Source organism: Budorcas taxicolor, chromosome X, assembly GCF_023091745.1.
Source record: "Budorcas taxicolor isolate Tak-1 chromosome X, Takin1.1, whole genome shotgun sequence".
In the NCBI taxonomy this organism is placed as follows: Eukaryota; Metazoa; Chordata; class Mammalia; order Artiodactyla; family Bovidae; genus Budorcas; species Budorcas taxicolor.
The window spans coordinates 121,707,364-121,724,838 of NC_068935.1; the positions used below are offsets into that span (position 1 = coordinate 121,707,364).

The 17,475-nt window shown below is 44.5% G+C and overlaps 2 protein-coding genes across 2 annotated transcripts; both read right to left on the reverse strand.

Moving 5' to 3' along the window:
* Positions 1–6,195: 6,195 nt before the first annotated feature.
* Positions 6,196–9,075, reverse strand: LOC128070396 (probable ATP-dependent RNA helicase DDX53). The gene is made up of 2 exons (XM_052663714.1): positions 8,811–9,075; positions 6,196–7,607 (listed from the first exon to the last, which is right to left on the reverse strand). The coding sequence occupies exons 1-2, from the start codon at positions 9,058–9,060 to the stop codon at positions 6,196–6,198; spliced, it is 1,662 nt and encodes a 553-aa protein (XP_052519674.1). The 5' UTR covers positions 9,061–9,075.
* Positions 9,076–12,716: 3,641 nt separating this feature from the next.
* LOC128070395 (probable ATP-dependent RNA helicase DDX53) lies at positions 12,717–15,596 on the reverse strand. The gene is made up of 2 exons (XM_052663713.1): positions 15,332–15,596; positions 12,717–14,128 (listed from the first exon to the last, which is right to left on the reverse strand). Exons 1-2 carry the CDS (start codon positions 15,579–15,581, stop codon positions 12,717–12,719), a joined length of 1,662 nt encoding a protein of 553 aa, XP_052519673.1. The 5' UTR covers positions 15,582–15,596.
* Positions 15,597–17,475: the final 1,879 nt, after the last annotated feature.

A 17,475-nucleotide genomic window follows, 5' to 3' on the forward strand; every position in this document is an offset into this window, starting at 1 on the left:
AATGGGCACAAAACTCAATATTTATTTGAGTCACTCGCTCACAAAACTTTGTTGGTCAATGTAAACAAGAGTTTCTTGACCTTAATGCTATAGACTTTGGGTCTAAAAAAAAAAAAATCCAGTGTTGTAAGGTGTTGTCCTGTTCATTAAAGGTTGTTTTTCCTGATTTCTAGATGACAGTAGCAATCTTGCTGCCTAGGTGGGACAACCAAAAATGTTTCCAGACATTGCCAAGTATCCCCCAGGAGGCAAAATCAACTCTGATTGATAGTCATTGATACAGATTCTACTAAAAGCAAAATGCTTATCTGAGGAGGCCTTACAAATAGCTGTGAAAAGAGGAGAAGCAAAAAGCAAAGGAGAAAAGGAAAGATAAGCATCTGAATGCAGAGTTCCAAAGAATAGCAAGGAGAGATAAGAAAGCCTTCCTCAGCGATCAATGCAAAGAAATAGAGGAAAACAACAGAATGGGAAAGACTAGAGATCTCTTCAAGAAAATTAGAGATACCAAGGGAACATTTCATGCAAAGATGGGCTCAATAAAGGACAGAAATGGTATGGACCTAACAGAAGCAGAAGATATTAAGAAGAGGTGGCAAGAATACACAGAAGAACTGTACCAAAAAGATCTTCATGACCAAGATAATCACGATCGTGTGATCACTCACCTAGAGCCAGACATCCTGGAATGTGAAGCCAAGTGGGCCTTAGAAAGAATCACTATGAACAAAGCTAGTGGAGGTGATGGAATTCCCATTGAGCTATTTCAAATCCTGAGAGATGATGCTGTGAAAGTGCTGCACTCAATATGCCAGCAAATTTGGAAAACTCAGCAGTGGCCATAGGACTGGAAAAGGTCCGTTTTCATTCCAATCCTAAAGAAAGGCAATGCCAAAGAATGGTCAAACTACCACACAATTGCACTCATCTCACACGCTCGTAAAGTACGCTCAAAATTCTCCAAGCCAGGCTTCAGCAATATGTGAGCCATGAACTTCCAGATGTTCAAGCTGGTTTTAGAAAATGCAGAGGAATCAGAAATCAAATTGCCAACATCCGCTGGATCATGGAAAAGGCAAGAGAGTTCCAGAAAAACATCTATTTCTGCTTTATTGACTATGCCAAAGCCTTTGACTGTGTGGATCACAATAAACTGTGGAAAATTCTGAAAGAGATGGGAATACCAGACTACCTGACCTGCCTCTTCAGAAATCTGTATGCAGGTCAGGAAGCAACAGTTAGAACTGGACATGGAACAACAGACTGGTTCCAAATAGGAAAAGGAGTACATCAAGGCTGTTATTGTCACCCTGCTTATTTAACTTATATGCAGAGTACATCATGAGAAACGCTGGGCTGGAAGAAGCACAAACTGGAATCAAGATTGCCAGGAGAAATATCAATAACCTCAGATATGCAGATGATACCACCCTTGTGGCAGAAAGTGAAGAGGAACTAAAAAGCCTCTTGATGAAGTGAAAGAGGAGAGTGAAAAAGTTGGCTTAAAGCTTAACATTCAGAAAACAAAGATCATGGCATCTGGTCTCATCACTCCATGGGAAATAGATGGGGAAACAGTGGAAACAGTGTCAGACTTTATTTTTCTGGGCTGCAAAATCACTGCAGAGGTGACTGCAGCCATGAAATTAAAAGACGCTTACTCCGTGGAAGGAAAGTTATGACCAACCTAGATAGCATATTCAAAAGCAGAGCCATTACTTTGCTAACAAAGGTCCGTCTAATCAAGGCTATGGTTTTTCCAATAGTTATGTATGGATGTGAGATTTGGACTATAAAGAAAGCTGAGTGCCAAAGAATTGATGCTTTTGAACTGTGGTGTTGGAGAAGACTCTTGAGAGTCCCTTGGACTGCAAGGAGATCCAACCAGTCCATTCTAAAGGAGATCAGCCCTGGGTGTTCTTTGGAAGGACTGATGCTAAAGCTGAAACTCCAATACTCTGGCCACCTCATGCAAAGAGTTGACTCATTAGAAAAGACTCTGATGCTGGGAGGGATTGGGGGCAGGAGGAGAAGGGGATGACAGAGGATGAGGTGGTTGGATGGCATCACGGACTCGATGGACGTGAGTCTGAGTGAACTCCGGGAGTTAGTGATTGACAGGGAGGCCTGGTGTGCTGCAGTTCATGGGGTTGCAAAGTGTCAAAATGACTGAGCGACTTAACTGAACTGAAAGATAATGAAAGCTGATGGAGAGTCTTTTATTGAACAATGTATGTGCATGTGTGCTCAGGTGCTCAGTCATGTCGAACTTCTTGAAACCCCATGGACTATATAGCATTACAGGCTGCTCTGTCCATGGGATTTCCCAGGCAAGCATCCTGGTGTGGGTTGCCATTTCCTCTTCCAGGGAGTATTCCCTACCCACAGATCGTGTCTTCCTGTGTCTCCTGCATTGGCAGGTGGATCTTTACCAAGCTGTGTCACCTGAGAAGCCATTGAACAGTATTCACAAAGTATATATCCTTTTTTTGTTTCCCTGGCTGAAGTCCCTTCTTCGTTTTTCTGCAATTGAATTAGCACAGAAGATGCTTTGCTTAAGCTATTGCAAGTTTTAACTATGACATTACTGACATTTTCACCACATAATTCTCTGTTTAGAGGGATTATCCTGCACATTGAAATGTTTAGCAACACCAATGGCCTCTACCCAAGAGATGATAATAGCCCTCCCCTTGAGTTGTGACCACCACATCTGGCAAAGTTGGCCTTGGTGGAGAACCACTGATACAGACTATACCAATGATAGGAAAGTTGTAGGGCTGTATTCTGTACCACCTGCATGATATAATTTTAAAATCCTCCATTTCTTCTGCTGAAGTTCTTTCTTGGTTACTATGAGGTTGGTTTTATTTTGCTTATGCTGTCTCAGGGATTCTCCGTCTCAGCACTATGGATGTTTTGGACCAAGTAGTCCTCTGTTTTGTGGGCACTGTTCTGTAAATCAGGGGTCCCCAACCTCCAGGATCTAATGCCTTATGATATGAGATGGGGCTGATGCAATAATAATAGAGATAAAGGGCACAATAAATGTAATCTGCTTGAATCATCCCCAAACGATCTCCACCCCCACCCCCACCTCTCCCATCCATGGAAAAATTGTCTTATTGGTCCCTGCTACCCAACAGGCTGAAACCATTGCTGTAGATTGTAGGGTGTTAAGCAGCATCCTTGACCTCTACCCACTAGGTACCAACAGCAGAATGCCACCACCACCCCCAAACCCCCAACATTAAAATAACCAGTACTGTCTGTCTTCACATATGGTTAAATGTGTCCCAGAGAGAAGAGGCAAAAATGCCCTGGTTGAAAACCACTGTTCCATTAATATTTCTACATACATTTCCCCATACAGTAGCTCTCCTTTTCAGCCCTGTCTTGAAAAACAAATGCATGTTTCTTCATTTTACTCACTGGGTGGTATTTTTTGTTGTTTCTTGAACGTGATTAAAGAACCTCACTTTCTATCGTGAGAGGCTCTTACCCTTTTCTCTAACGAATACAGCATTGTCCCTAAGAGGAATTCTGGCAAATAACATACACTCCCGCTTTCTAACCACTCATCATTTCTTGTCCGAATGAATGGGAACAGGCCTTTTGAGTTTCTCTCACAGGTTCTCCTGTGGACTGCTTTTGCACTGGGGTCTATTGACATGCTATTTCACTAAATCTGAACGTGTGGGCAGTCTCAAGATAAGCATATCACCTCGCACATAGTAACTTGTGTTGATGTGAAAAGAATGTACATATTGGAGTCAGGCATAGCTGGGTAAAAATAGCATACAATTCCTCTTTAATCAGATTTAGTAACCTTATGCAATTTACTTCCTCTGACATTATTTTAGCTTCTGCAAAACATGGGTTAAGATTACCCTCCAAGTGAATTTTCAATAAAGATTATTGGTTACAAAACAAAGTACCTGTATATAGCAAACACTCAAAACTGTTCACTAGTGTTGTTAATTTTATCAGGAGATATCAACACTTTTATAACAAGTCTTTAAAGTCAGAACCTGAACTTTAAACAACTATACCTAGAATGTTTACCTCTTTATTTCACTTAACTTCTGAATTTTTGTTGTGGTTACAGCTGAGGCATGCTGGGGAAAAGATTGCTGGATTATTATTTTTAATTTCCCAGAAATGGTAAGGCTTTATTAATGATAATGTTCTCTTAAACACTGGATTATGAAATTTAGCATCATTTGTAAGGATATCTTCTTGCAATGTGAGAAGACGCATACGTGTGTGCTGCGTCGCTTCAGTTCAGTTCAATTTAGTCGCTCAGTCGTGTCCAACTCTTTGCAGCCCCATGAATCGCAGCACTCCAGGCCTCCCTGTCCATCACCAACTCCCGGAGTTCACTCAGACTCGCATCCATCGAGTCCGTGATGCCATCCAGCCATCTCATCCTCGGTCGTCCCCTTCTCCTCCTGCCCCCAATCCCTCCCAGCATCAGAGTCTTTTCCAATGAGTCAACTCTTCACATGAGGTGGCCAAAGTACTGGAGTTTCGGCTTCAGCATCATTCCCTCCAAAGAAATCCCAGGGCTGATCTCCTTCAGAATGGACAGGTTGGATCTCCTTGCAGTCCAAGGGACTCTCAAGAGTCTTCTCCAACACCACAGTTCAAAAGCATCAGTTCTTCGGTGCTCAGCTTTCTTCACAGTCCGTTGTGTCCAGCTCTTTGCAACCCTATGAACTGTAGCCCACCAGGCTCCCGTATCCATGGAATTCTCCAGGCAACAATGCTGGAGTGAGTTGCCATGCCCTCCTCCAGGGGATCTTACTGACCCAGGGATTGAACCCATGTCTCTTGCCTCTCTGGCATTAGCAGGTTCTTTACCACTAGTGCCACCAGGGAAGCTGGACAAGATGCATATTGCTTCTAAATGGAATGCAAGAGAATTATAAATTTAGGAATTTTACTAAACTTGTTCCACATGCCGAGAACATCATTTGGTTTTCTTACTGTTTTTCCCAAGTACAGATTTTCTTTCACATTAATTTTCCTTCTGATGTATATATGTGATTTTGACCTTTTCAAGACAAATTGACAACTAAGATGAAAGGAAAGTAAAGACAATCTGTGAATCATATTTCAAAGATCAATAGAAGTGCAGAATGCACTATTTCTGGTCATTAAAATGGGTTTCATTGTTCAATTTGTTACATAGGGTGTGCTTTTTCCTCTAGCTTAGAAAATGAAGTGTTAATGTACTGCTGGAGTACACAATTTAGTGGAGAAGGAGACCCCCAAATCACATAACATGAACATTCCTATTTATTAATGAAGAAAGTGAGGCCTACAGAAGACAAGTGATCTCCCCAGAATTTTTAATGAGTGGTTAATAAGAGTTGATATGAAGATCTGGTTCCCAGTGACTCAGGCAGACACCCTATTCGATGAGTCACATCTGTCTGAAAAAAATATGGAATCTTCTAAAATATTGAGCATTTATTTTCTAATGAATTTTTTTAAAGTAGGGAATTATAGTGGAGATAGTTTTAGGAATTCTGTCACCAACCACTGGGGGCAAATAAAATATTTTGACTGGGTTAAGCTTGATGAAAACTAGTTTCCAATTCAGTACAACTATTTTAAAGCAAGAGAAGCACCATTGTTATTGTCTACCAAGTCTTTTTGAGAAGACACAGCTGGACATGGCAGGCTATAAAAGAAAGCAGACGTTAACAAACACACAACACTCTTTCATTTTCAAAGCACTTTTGATTTTATTCAGGAACATACTTTGAAAGCTTAGTGGTATGGTTGAAGAATTAGCTAAAAGTCCTATAACTGACAGTATGTTCCCAATACTTCCTTAGGTAACTTGAGTACTGCATGACTTGCACGTATCTTGGATCTTCTGGTAGCTACAAATTTTCAAGTTGTAGACATGATCAAACTTGATCTTGGATCTTCTTGTAGGTGCAACTTTTCAGGGTGGGAGACATCAGGAAAATTCAGTCCTGGATCTTCTCTTAGGTTCAACTTGTCAAGGTGGAAACATCAATTAAACTCAGCCTTGGATATTCTTGTAGGTACAATTTTTCACGGTGCAGATGTTAATAAAACCATTTTTAGATAGTCTAGTAGGTGAAATTTTTCAAGGTATGGATGTTAATTAAACTCGGTGCATTTTTCTTGAGATTTCTTTGATCTTTTTCCTATCTCCTAATTTTGCTTATGCTTCCTAAACCGATCAGCCATTGATCGGAGGTTGGGTGGCACAATCTGGTTGGCTCTTTGGAGAATTTTAATCAACTCATCAGCAATTTTCCAATCATCTTGGGTCACAAGAGTGACTGATTCACCTGTTCTCCCTGCTCTTCCAGTACGTCCAACTCTGTGTACATATTCTTCAATATTGCGTGGAAAATTGTAATTATATACATGTGTGACATCAGTGACATCAAGACCTCTGGATGCTAAATCGGTAGCGATCAGTATTTTCACTCTTCCACTTCTGAAGTCCTCTAATGCTTGGTTTCGATCACTCTGTTCCCTGTCACCGTGCAGGGACTGGACAGGTATTCCTTGAATACCTAAATCACTCGATAAGTCATCAGCCACAAGTTTTCTGCCAACAAACACGATGACTTTGTCTTTGGGTGACAGACTCTGTAGGAATTCTTGGATCAGAGATCGTTTTTCCTCTTCAGTGGTAACAATTATGTTTTGCTTCACAGTATTTACAGCAACTAGATCCAGAGTACCAACATAAACAATCATAGGCTGTTTCAAATAAGACTGGGCTAGTCTACGGGTCGAGTCTGGCCAAGATGCAGTTGTCATTACAGTCTGTCTATCTGGGCGCACATCTAATAAGATCTTCATTATTTGGTGTTCAAACCCCAGATCCAGCATTTTATCTGCCTCATCCAAAACCAAGTAGGTTATGCTTCTTAGGTTGACAAGGTTATTCATTTGTAGATCATTCAGTCTTCCAGGAGTTGCAATAATGATGTCTACACCTTTGGTAACATCTTGTATTTGTCCTTTTCTGTTTCCACCACCATATATACAAACACTTTTAAGACCTTTATATAAGTACTTAGAGCATTCAGCTTCTACTTGCAGAGCTAATTCTCTAGTGGGTGTAAGGACCAGCATGCCAGGTCCATTCCTTTGCTTTCTGGATACTGGTTGAGAATGTATATGTATAAACCCAGGCATTAAATAGGATAGTGTTTTGCCTGTTCCAGTTTGTGCAATCCCTATAAGATCTATTCCTTGTAGAATAATTGGCCATGCTTGAGACTGAATTGGTGTTGGCTTTTGAAAACCAGCTCTCCTAATGCTTTGCATAATCTCAGGATATTGTTGGAAAGCATCTTCGAATGTACAGGTGGGCTTGGGTATGGGACGTTTCTCACCCTCTGTCAAATCATCACACCTTATGTTGAAATTTTCCTTTCTCCAACTTTCCACTTGGGCTTCAGACAATGACTGTGTTGCTTTGGATTCTATGTATAAGTTTTTCTTAATTGGTGGTAAATCTGCCCATTTTCTTTTTTTCCACTCTGTCACTCCAGCTTTTACCTGATCCCAGTCTATCCGTGGCTGAGCTGCTCTAGCAGTGACATCTTTTGGCCGGGCAGCTCTGGGCTTGTGATCTCTGGGCTGGGCCACTATGGCTGCATAGTCTCTAGGCTGGGCCACTGTGGCCGCATAGTCTCTAGGCTGGGCCACTCTGGTGTTGTCTTTGGCCTGAGCCTCTCGGGCCCCGTGGACTCTGGGCTCGGCCCCTCTGGTGGCATCATCATCTCCGGGCTGGGCCACTGTGGTGGTGTCATCTTTGGCCTGGGTCTCTCTGGCTGTGGGGTCTCTGGGCTGGGTCCCTCTGGTGGCATCGTCTCTGGGCTGGGCCACTGTGGTGGTGTCATCTTTGGCCTGGGTCCCTCTGGTGGCATCATCTCTGGGCTGGGCCCCTCTGGTGGCATCATCTCTGGGCTGGGCCACTGTGGTGGTGTCATCTTTGGCCTGGGTCTCTCTGGCTGTGGGGTCTCTGGCCTGGGTCCCTCTGGTGGCATCATCTCTGGGCTGGGCCACTGTGATGGTGTCATCTTTGGCCTGGGTCTCTCTGGCTGTGGGGTCTCTGGCCTGGGTCCCTCTGGTGGCATCGTCTCTGGGCTGGGCCACTGTGATGGTGTCATCTTTGGCCTGGGTCTCTCTGGCTGTGGAGTCTCTGGGCTGGGTCCCTCTGGTGGCATCATCTCTGGGCTGGGCCACTGTGATGGTGTCATCTTTGGCCTGGGCCTCTCTGGCTGTGGAGTCTCTGGGCTGGGCCCTTCTGGTGGCATTATCATCTCTGGGCTGTGCTGCTCTGGCAGCATCATCGTCTTTGACTTGGGGGTCTCTGGCCTCATGGTCTCCAGGCTGGGCCCTTCTGGTAGCATTGTCTTTGGGCTGGGCCAGTATGGCCGCATAGTTTCTGGGCTGGGCCACTATGGCCGCATAGTCTCTGGGCTGGACCTCTTTGGTGATGTCGTTGTCTTTGGCCTGGGCCTCTCTGGTTGCGTGGTCTCTACCAGCATCCTCGTCTCTGGGCTGGGAAGCTCTGGAGGCAGTTTCTCTGGGCTGGGCCCCTCTGGTGATGGTGTCGTCTTCAGCCTGGGCCTCTCTGGCCACGTCGTCTCCTGGCTGGGCCCTTCTGGCGGCATTATCATCTCTGGGCTGGGCCACTACGGCTGCATAGCCTCTGGGCTGGGCCACTATGGCTGCATAGTCTCTGGGCTGGGCTGCTTTGGTGGTGTCATCTTTGGGTTGAGTGGCTCTGATGGTGTTACTTCTGCTCCAGCCTTTCCCGGCAAAAGCTTGAGAGGCAGCACTATCAACATTGCATTCTGAACTGTAGCTTCTTTCTTGTTTCTTAACAAGAGTTTCTATAGCCACTTTGGCCTTGGCCTTCATGTCTTTCCTGCCAAAAATGTTTACCTCAGCTTCAGGACCACCTTTTATGATCTGTATTTTTGTACTGGTAGAATCCTGGATATCTCTTATTTTGGATCCCCCACGACCAATCACCGCACCAATCATGCTGCTCTTGATGAGAAAGCAGAGCGGTGGGTCTCGGTAATTGGACGCCCTAGACTCTGCACGGCCAGAGGCGTGGCTCCAGCCCCAGCCTCTGCCACCCCTGCCATCCCGACGGACCTGGCGATCTCGTAGATCTCTCAAAGTAGGTTCCATCCTCTTCTGCTCTGGCGCCCACGCCATTTGTGGGCAATGGTAAAGTCTAAGTGCTGGCTTCTCGTCTAACTTGGGCTAGAAAAAGAGGTGTCATCTGGCTCCTTTCTCATCTCCTGCGGCTGGAGACCAACTGACCACCAGCTGGTCTGCAGCTATACTGCTGTTACCTAGGAAGTTTGTCTCTGATATAGTGTCAGTTGGGCGGGGCTTTGGATAGGCTGACCAATCACAGGGCTGGGCCTACTGTGAGGTAACAGGTGCCTGTGAGGCAAAATTTAAAGCGACAGTCACTCTCAGGGGCTGACCCTACCTGTGCTTAAAGGGCCCTGAGTGTTTACCCAGCTTCAGTGGGTAAATGTAATGTGCTTGAATCATCCCCAAACCGTCCCCACCCCCACCCCCACCTCTCCCATCCGTGGAAAAAGTGTCTTATTGGTCCCTGGTACCCAACAGGCTGAAACCATTGCTGTAGATTGTAGGGTGTTAAGCAGCATCCTTGACGTCTACCCACTAGGTACCAACAGCAGAATGCCACCACCACCCCCAAACCCCCAACATTAAAATAACCAGTACTGTCTGTCTTCACATATGGTTAAATGTGTCCCAGAGAGAAGAGGCAAAAAATGCCCTGGTTGAAAACCACTGTTCCATTAATATTTCTACATACATTTCCCCATACAGTAGCTCTCCTTTTCAGCCCTGTCTTGAAAAACAAATGCATGTTTCTTCATTTTACTCACTGGGTGGTATTTTTTGTTGTTTCTTGAACGTGATTAAAGAACCTCACTTTCTCTCTTGAGAGGCTTTTACCCTTTTCTCTAACGAATACAGCATTGTCCCTAAGAGGAATTCTGGCAAATAACATACACTCCCGCTTTCTAACCACTCATCATTTCTTGTCCGAATGAATGGGAACAGGCCTTTTGAGTTTCTCTCACAGGTTCTCCTGTGGACTGCTTTTGCACTGGGGTCTATTGACATGCTATTTCACTAAATCTGAACGTGTGGGCAGTCTCAAGATAAGCATATCACCTCGCACATAGTAACTTGTGTTGATGTGAAAAGAATGTACATATTGGAGTCAGGCATAGCTGGGTAAAAATAGCATACAATTCCTCTTTAATCAGATTTAGTAACCTTATGCAATTTACTTCCTCTGACATTATTTTAGCTTCTGCAAAACATGGGTTAAGATTACCCTCCAAGTGAATTTTCAATAAAGATTATTGGTTACAAAACAAAGTACCTGTATATAGCAAACACTCAAAACTGTTCACTAGTGTTGTTAATTTTATCAGGAGATATCAACACTTTTATAACAAGTCTTTAAAGTCAGAACCTGAACTTTAAACAACTATACCTAGAATGTTTACCTCTTTATTTCACTTAACTTCTGAATTTTTGTTGTGGTTACAGCTGAGGCATGCTGGGGAAAAGATTGCTGGATTATTATTTTTAATTTCCCAGAAATGGTAAGGCTTTATTAATGATAATGTTCTCTTAAACACTGGATTATGAAATTTAGCATCATTTGTAAGGATATCTTCTTGCAATGTGAGAAGACGCATACGTGTGTGCTGCGTCGCTTCAGTTCAGTTCAATTTAGTCGCTCAGTCGTGTCCAACTCTTTGCAGCCCCATGAATCGCAGCACTCCAGGCCTCCCTGTCCATCACCAACTCCCGGAGTTCACTCAGACTCGCATCCATCGAGTCCGTGATGCCATCCAGCCATCTCATCCTCGGTCGTCCCCTTCTCCTCCTGCCCCCAATCCCTCCCAGCATCAGAGTCTTTTCCAATGAGTCAACTCTTCACATGAGGTGGCCAAAGTACTGGAGTTTCGGCTTCAGCATCATTCCCTCCAAAGAAATCCCAGGGCTGATCTCCTTCAGAATGGACAGGTTGGATCTCCTTGCAGTCCAAGGGACTCTCAAGAGTCTTCTCCAACACCACAGTTCAAAAGCATCAGTTCTTCGGTGCTCAGCTTTCTTCACAGTCCGTTGTGTCCAGCTCTTTGCAACCCTATGAACTGTAGCCCACCAGGCTCCCGTATCCATGGAATTCTCCAGGCAACAATGCTGGAGTGAGTTGCCATGCCCTCCTCCAGGGGATCTTACTGACCCAGGGATTGAACCCATGTCTCTTGCCTCTCTGGCATTAGCAGGTTCTTTACCACTAGTGCCACCAGGGAAGCTGGACAAGATGCATATTGCTTCTAAATGGAATGCAAGAGAATTATAAATTTAGGAATTTTACTAAACTTGTTCCACATGCCGAGAACATCATTTGGTTTTCTTACTGTTTTTCCCAAGTACAGATTTTCTTTCACATTAATTTTCCTTCTGATGTATATATGTGATTTTGACCTTTTCAAGACAAATTGACAACTAAGATGAAAGGAAAGTAAAGACAATCTGTGAATCATATTTCAAAGATCAATAGAAGTGCAGAATGCACTATTTCTGGTCATTAAAATGGGTTTCATTGTTCAATTTGTTACATAGGGTGTGCTTTTTCCTCTAGCTTAGAAAATGAAGTGTTAATGTACTGCTGGAGTACACAATTTAGTGGTGAAGGAGACCCCCAAATCACATAACATGAACATTCCTATTTATTAATGAAGAAAGTGAGGCCTACAGAAGACAAGTGATCTCCCCAGAATTTTTAATGAGTGGTTAATAAGAGTTGATATGAAGATCTGGTTCCCAGTGACTCAGGCAGACACCCTATTCGATGAGTCACATCTGTCTGAAAAAAATATGGAATCTTCTAAAATATTGAGCATTTATTTTCTAATGAATTTTTTTAAAGTAGGGAATTATAGTGGAGATAGTTTTAGGAATTCTGTCACCAACCACTGGGGGCAAATAAAATATTTTGACTGGGTTAAGCTTGATGAAAACTAGTTTCCAATTCAGTACAACTATTTTAAAGCAAGAGAAGCACCATTGTTATTGTCTACCAAGTCTTTTTGAGAAGACACAGCTGGACATGGCAGGCTATAAAAGAAAGCAGACGTTAACAAACACACAACACTCTTTCATTTTCAAAGCACTTTTGATTTTATTCAGGAACATACTTTGAAAGCTTAGTGGTATGGTTGAAGAATTAGCTAAAAGTCCTATAACTGACAGTATGTTCCCAATACTTCCTTAGGTAACTTGAGTACTGCATGACTTGCACGTATCTTGGATCTTCTGGTAGCTACAAATTTTCAAGTTGTAGACATGATCAAACTTGATCTTGGATCTTCTTGTAGGTGCAACTTTTCAGGGTGGGAGACATCAGGAAAATTCAGTCCTGGATCTTCTCTTAGGTTCAACTTGTCAAGGTGGAAACATCAATTAAACTCAGCCTTGGATATTCTTGTAGGTACAATTTTTCACGGTGCAGATGTTAATAAAACCATTTTTAGATAGTCTAGTAGGTGAAATTTTTCAAGGTATGGATGTTAATTAAACTCGGTGCATTTTTCTTGAGATTTCTTTGATCTTTTTCCTATCTCCTAATTTTGCTTATGCTTCCTAAACCGATCAGCCATTGATCGGAGGTTGGGTGGCACAATCTGGTTGGCTCTTTGGAGAATTTTAATCAACTCATCAGCAATTTTCCAATCATCTTGGGTCACAAGAGTGATTGATTCACCTGTTCTCCCTGCTCTTCCAGTACGTCCAACTCTGTGTACATATTCTTCAATATTGCGTGGAAAATTGTAATTATATACATGTGTGACATCAGTGACATCAAGACCTCTGGATGCTAAATCGGTAGCGATCAGTATTTTCACTCTTCCACTTCTGAAGTCCTCTAATGCTTGGTTTCGATCACTCTGTTCCCTGTCACCGTGCAGGGACTGGACAGGTATTCCTTGAATACCTAAATCACTCGATAAGTCATCAGCCACAAGTTTTCTGCCAACAAACACGATGACTTTGTCTTTGGGTGACAGACTCTGTAGGAATTCTTGGATCAGAGATCGTTTTTCCTCTTCAGTGGTAACAATTATGTTTTGCTTCACAGTATTTACAGCAACTAGATCCAGAGTACCAACATAAACAATCATAGGCTGTTTCAAATAAGACTGGGCTAGTCTATGGGTCGAGTCTGGCCAAGATGCAGTTGTCATTACAGTCTGTCTATCTGGGCGCACATCTAATAAGATCTTCATTATTTGGTGTTCAAACCCCAGATCCAGCATTTTATCTGCCTCATCCAAAACCAAGTAGGTTATGCTTCTTAGGTTGACAAGGTTATTCATTTGTAGATCATTCAGTCTTCCAGGAGTTGCAATAATGATGTCTACACCTTTGGTAACATCTTGTATTTGTCCTTTTCTGTTTCCACCACCATATATACAAACACTTTTAAGACCTTTATATAAGTACTTAGAGCATTCAGCTTCTACTTGCAGAGCTAATTCTCTAGTGGGTGTAAGGACCAGCATGCCAGGTCCATTCCTTTGCTTTCTGGATACTGGTTGAGAATGTATATGTATAAACCCAGGCATTAAATAGGATAGTGTTTTGCCTGTTCCAGTTTGTGCAATCCCTATAAGATCTATTCCTTGTAGAATAATTGGCCATGCTTGAGACTGAATTGGTGTTGGCTTTTGAAAACCAGCTCTCCTAATGCTTTGCATAATCTCAGGATATTGTTGGAAAGCATCTTCGAATGTACAGGTGGGCTTGGGTATGGGACGTTTCTCACCCTCTGTCAAATCATCACACCTTATGTTGAAATTTTCCTTTCTCCAACTTTCCACTTGGGCTTCAGACAATGACTGTGTTGCTTTGGATTCTATGTATAAGTTTTTCTTAATTGGTGGTAAATCTGCCCATTTTCTTTTTTTCCACTCTGTCACTCCAGCTTTTACCTGATCCCAGTCTATCCGTGGCTGAGCTGCTCTAGCAGTGACATCTTTTGGCCGGGCAGCTCTGGGCTTGTGATCTCTGGGCTGGGCCACTATGGCTGCATAGTCTCTAGGCTGGGCCACTGTGGCCGCATAGTCTCTAGGCTGGGCCACTCTGGTGTTGTCTTTGGCCTGAGCCTCTCGGGCCCCGTGGACTCTGGGCTCGGCCCCTCTGGTGGCATCATCATCTCCGGGCTGGGCCACTGTGGTGGTGTCATCTTTGGCCTGGGTCTCTCTGGCTGTGGGGTCTCTGGGCTGGGTCCCTCTGGTGGCATCGTCTCTGGGCTGGGCCACTGTGGTGGTGTCATCTTTGGCCTGGGTCCCTCTGGTGGCATCATCTCTGGGCTGGGCCCCTCTGGTGGCATCATCTCTGGGCTGGGCCACTGTGGTGGTGTCATCTTTGGCCTGGGTCTCTCTGGCTGTGGGGTCTCTGGCCTGGGTCCCTCTGGTGGCATCATCTCTGGGCTGGGCCACTGTGATGGTGTCATCTTTGGCCTGGGTCTCTCTGGCTGTGGGGTCTCTGGCCTGGGTCCCTCTGGTGGCATCGTCTCTGGGCTGGGCCACTGTGATGGTGTCATCTTTGGCCTGGGTCTCTCTGGCTGTGGAGTCTCTGGGCTGGGTCCCTCTGGTGGCATCATCTCTGGGCTGGGCCACTGTGATGGTGTCATCTTTGGCCTGGGCCTCTCTGGCTGTGGAGTCTCTGGGCTGGGCCCTTCTGGTGGCATTATCATCTCTGGGCTGTGCTGCTCTGGCAGCATCATCGTCTTTGACTTGGGGGTCTCTGGCCTCATGGTCTCCAGGCTGGGCCCTTCTGGTAGCATTGTCTTTGGGCTGGGCCAGTATGGCCGCATAGTTTCTGGGCTGGGCCACTATGGCCGCATAGTCTCTGGGCTGGACCTCTTTGGTGATGTCGTTGTCTTTGGCCTGGGCCTCTCTGGTTGCGTGGTCTCTACCAGCATCCTCGTCTCTGGGCTGGGAAGCTCTGGAGGCAGTTTCTCTGGGCTGGGCCCCTCTGGTGATGGTGTCGTCTTCAGCCTGGGCCTCTCTGGCCACGTCGTCTCCTGGCTGGGCCCTTCTGGCGGCATTATCATCTCTGGGCTGGGCCACTACGGCTGCATAGCCTCTGGGCTGGGCCACTATGGCTGCATAGTCTCTGGGCTGGGCTGCTTTGGTGGTGTCATCTTTGGGTTGAGTGGCTCTGATGGTGTTACTTCTGCTCCAGCCTTTCCCGGCAAAAGCTTGAGAGGCAGCACTATCAACATTGCATTCTGAACTGTAGCTTCTTTCTTGTTTCTTAACAAGAGTTTCTATAGCCACTTTGGCCTTGGCCTTCATGTCTTTCCTGCCAAAAATGTTTACCTCAGCTTCAGGACCACCTTTTATGATCTGTATTTTTGTACTGGTAGAATCCTGGATATCTCTTATTTTGGATCCCCCACGACCAATCACCGCACCAATCATGCTGCTCTTGATGAGAAAGCAGAGCGGTGGGTCTCGGTAATTGGACGCCCTAGACTCTGCACGGCCAGAGGCGTGGCTCCAGCCCCAGCCTCTGCCACCCCTGCCATCCCGACGGACCTGGCGATCTCGTAGATCTCTCAAAGTAGGTTCCATCCTCTTCTGCTCTGGCGCCCACGCCATTTGTGGGCAATGGTAAAGTCTAAGTGCTGGCTTCTCGTCTAACTTGGGCTAGAAAAAGAGGTGTCATCTGGCTCCTTTCTCATCTCCTGCGGCTGGAGACCAACTGACCACCAGCTGGTCTGCAGCTATACTGCTGTTACCTAGGAAGTTTGTCTCTGATATAGTGTCAGTTGGGCGGGGCTTTGGATAGGCTGACCAATCACAGGGCTGGGCCTACTGTGAGGTAACAGGTGCCTGTGAGGCAAAATTTAAAGCGACAGTCACTCTCAGGGGCTGACCCTACCTGTGCTTAAAGGGCCCTGAGTGTTTACCCAGCTTCAGTGGGTAAATGTAATGTGCTTGAATCATCCCCAAACCGTCCCCACCCCCACCCCCACCTCTCCCATCCGTGGAAAAAGTGTCTTATTGGTCCCTGGTACCCAACAGGCTGAAACCATTGCTGTAGATTGTAGGGTGTTAAGCAGCATCCTTGACGTCTACCCACTAGGTACCAACAGCAGAATGCCACCACCACCCCCAAACCCCCAACATTAAAATAACCAGTACTGTCTGTCTTCACATATGGTTAAATGTGTCCCAGAGAGAAGAGGCAAAAAATGCCCTGGTTGAAAACCACTGTTCCATTAATATTTCTACATACATTTCCCCATACAGTAGCTCTCCTTTTCAGCCCTGTCTTGAAAAACAAATGCATGTTTCTTCATTTTACTCACTGGGTGGTATTTTTTGTTGTTTCTTGAACGTGATTAAAGAACCTCACTTTCTCTCTTGAGAGGCTTTTACCCTTTTCTCTAACGAATACAGCATTGTCCCTAAGAGGAATTCTGGCAAATAACATACACTCCCGCTTTCTAACCACTCATCATTTCTTGTCCGAATGAATGGGAACAGGCCTTTTGAGTTTCTCTCACAGGTTCTCCTGTGGACTGCTTTTGCACTGGGGTCTATTGACATGCTATTTCACTAAATCTGAACGTGTGGGCAGTCTCAAGATAAGCATATCACCTCGCACATAGTAACTTGTGTTGATGTGAAAAGAATGTACATATTGGAGTCAGGCATAGCTGGGTAAAAATAGCATACAATTCCTCTTTAATCAGATTTAGTAACCTTATGCAATTTACTTCCTCTGACATTATTTTAGCTTCTGCAAAACATGGGTTAAGATTACCCTCCAAGTGAATTTTCAATAAAGATTATTGGTTACAAAACAAAGTACCTGTATATAGCAAACACTCAAAACTGTTCACTAGTGTTGTTAATTTTATCAGGAGATATCAACACTTTTATAACAAGTCTTTAAAGTCAGAACCTGAACTTTAAACAACTATACCTAGAATGTTTACCTCTTTATTTCACTTAACTTCTGAATTTTTGTTGTGGTTACAGCTGAGGCATGCTGGGGAAAAGATTGCTGGATTATTATTTTTAATTTCCCAGAAATGGTAAGGCTTTATTAATGATAATGTTCTCTTAAACACTGGATTATGAAATTTAGCATCATTTGTAAGGATATCTTCTTGCAATGTGAGAAGACGCATACGTGTGTGCTGCGTCGCTTCAGTTCAGTTCAATTTAGTCGCTCAGTCGTGTCCAACTCTTTGCAGCCCCATGAATCGCAGCACTCCAGGCCTCCCTGTCCATCACCAACTCCCGGAGTTCACTCAGACTCGCATCCATCGAGTCCGTGATGCCATCCAGCCATCTCATCCTC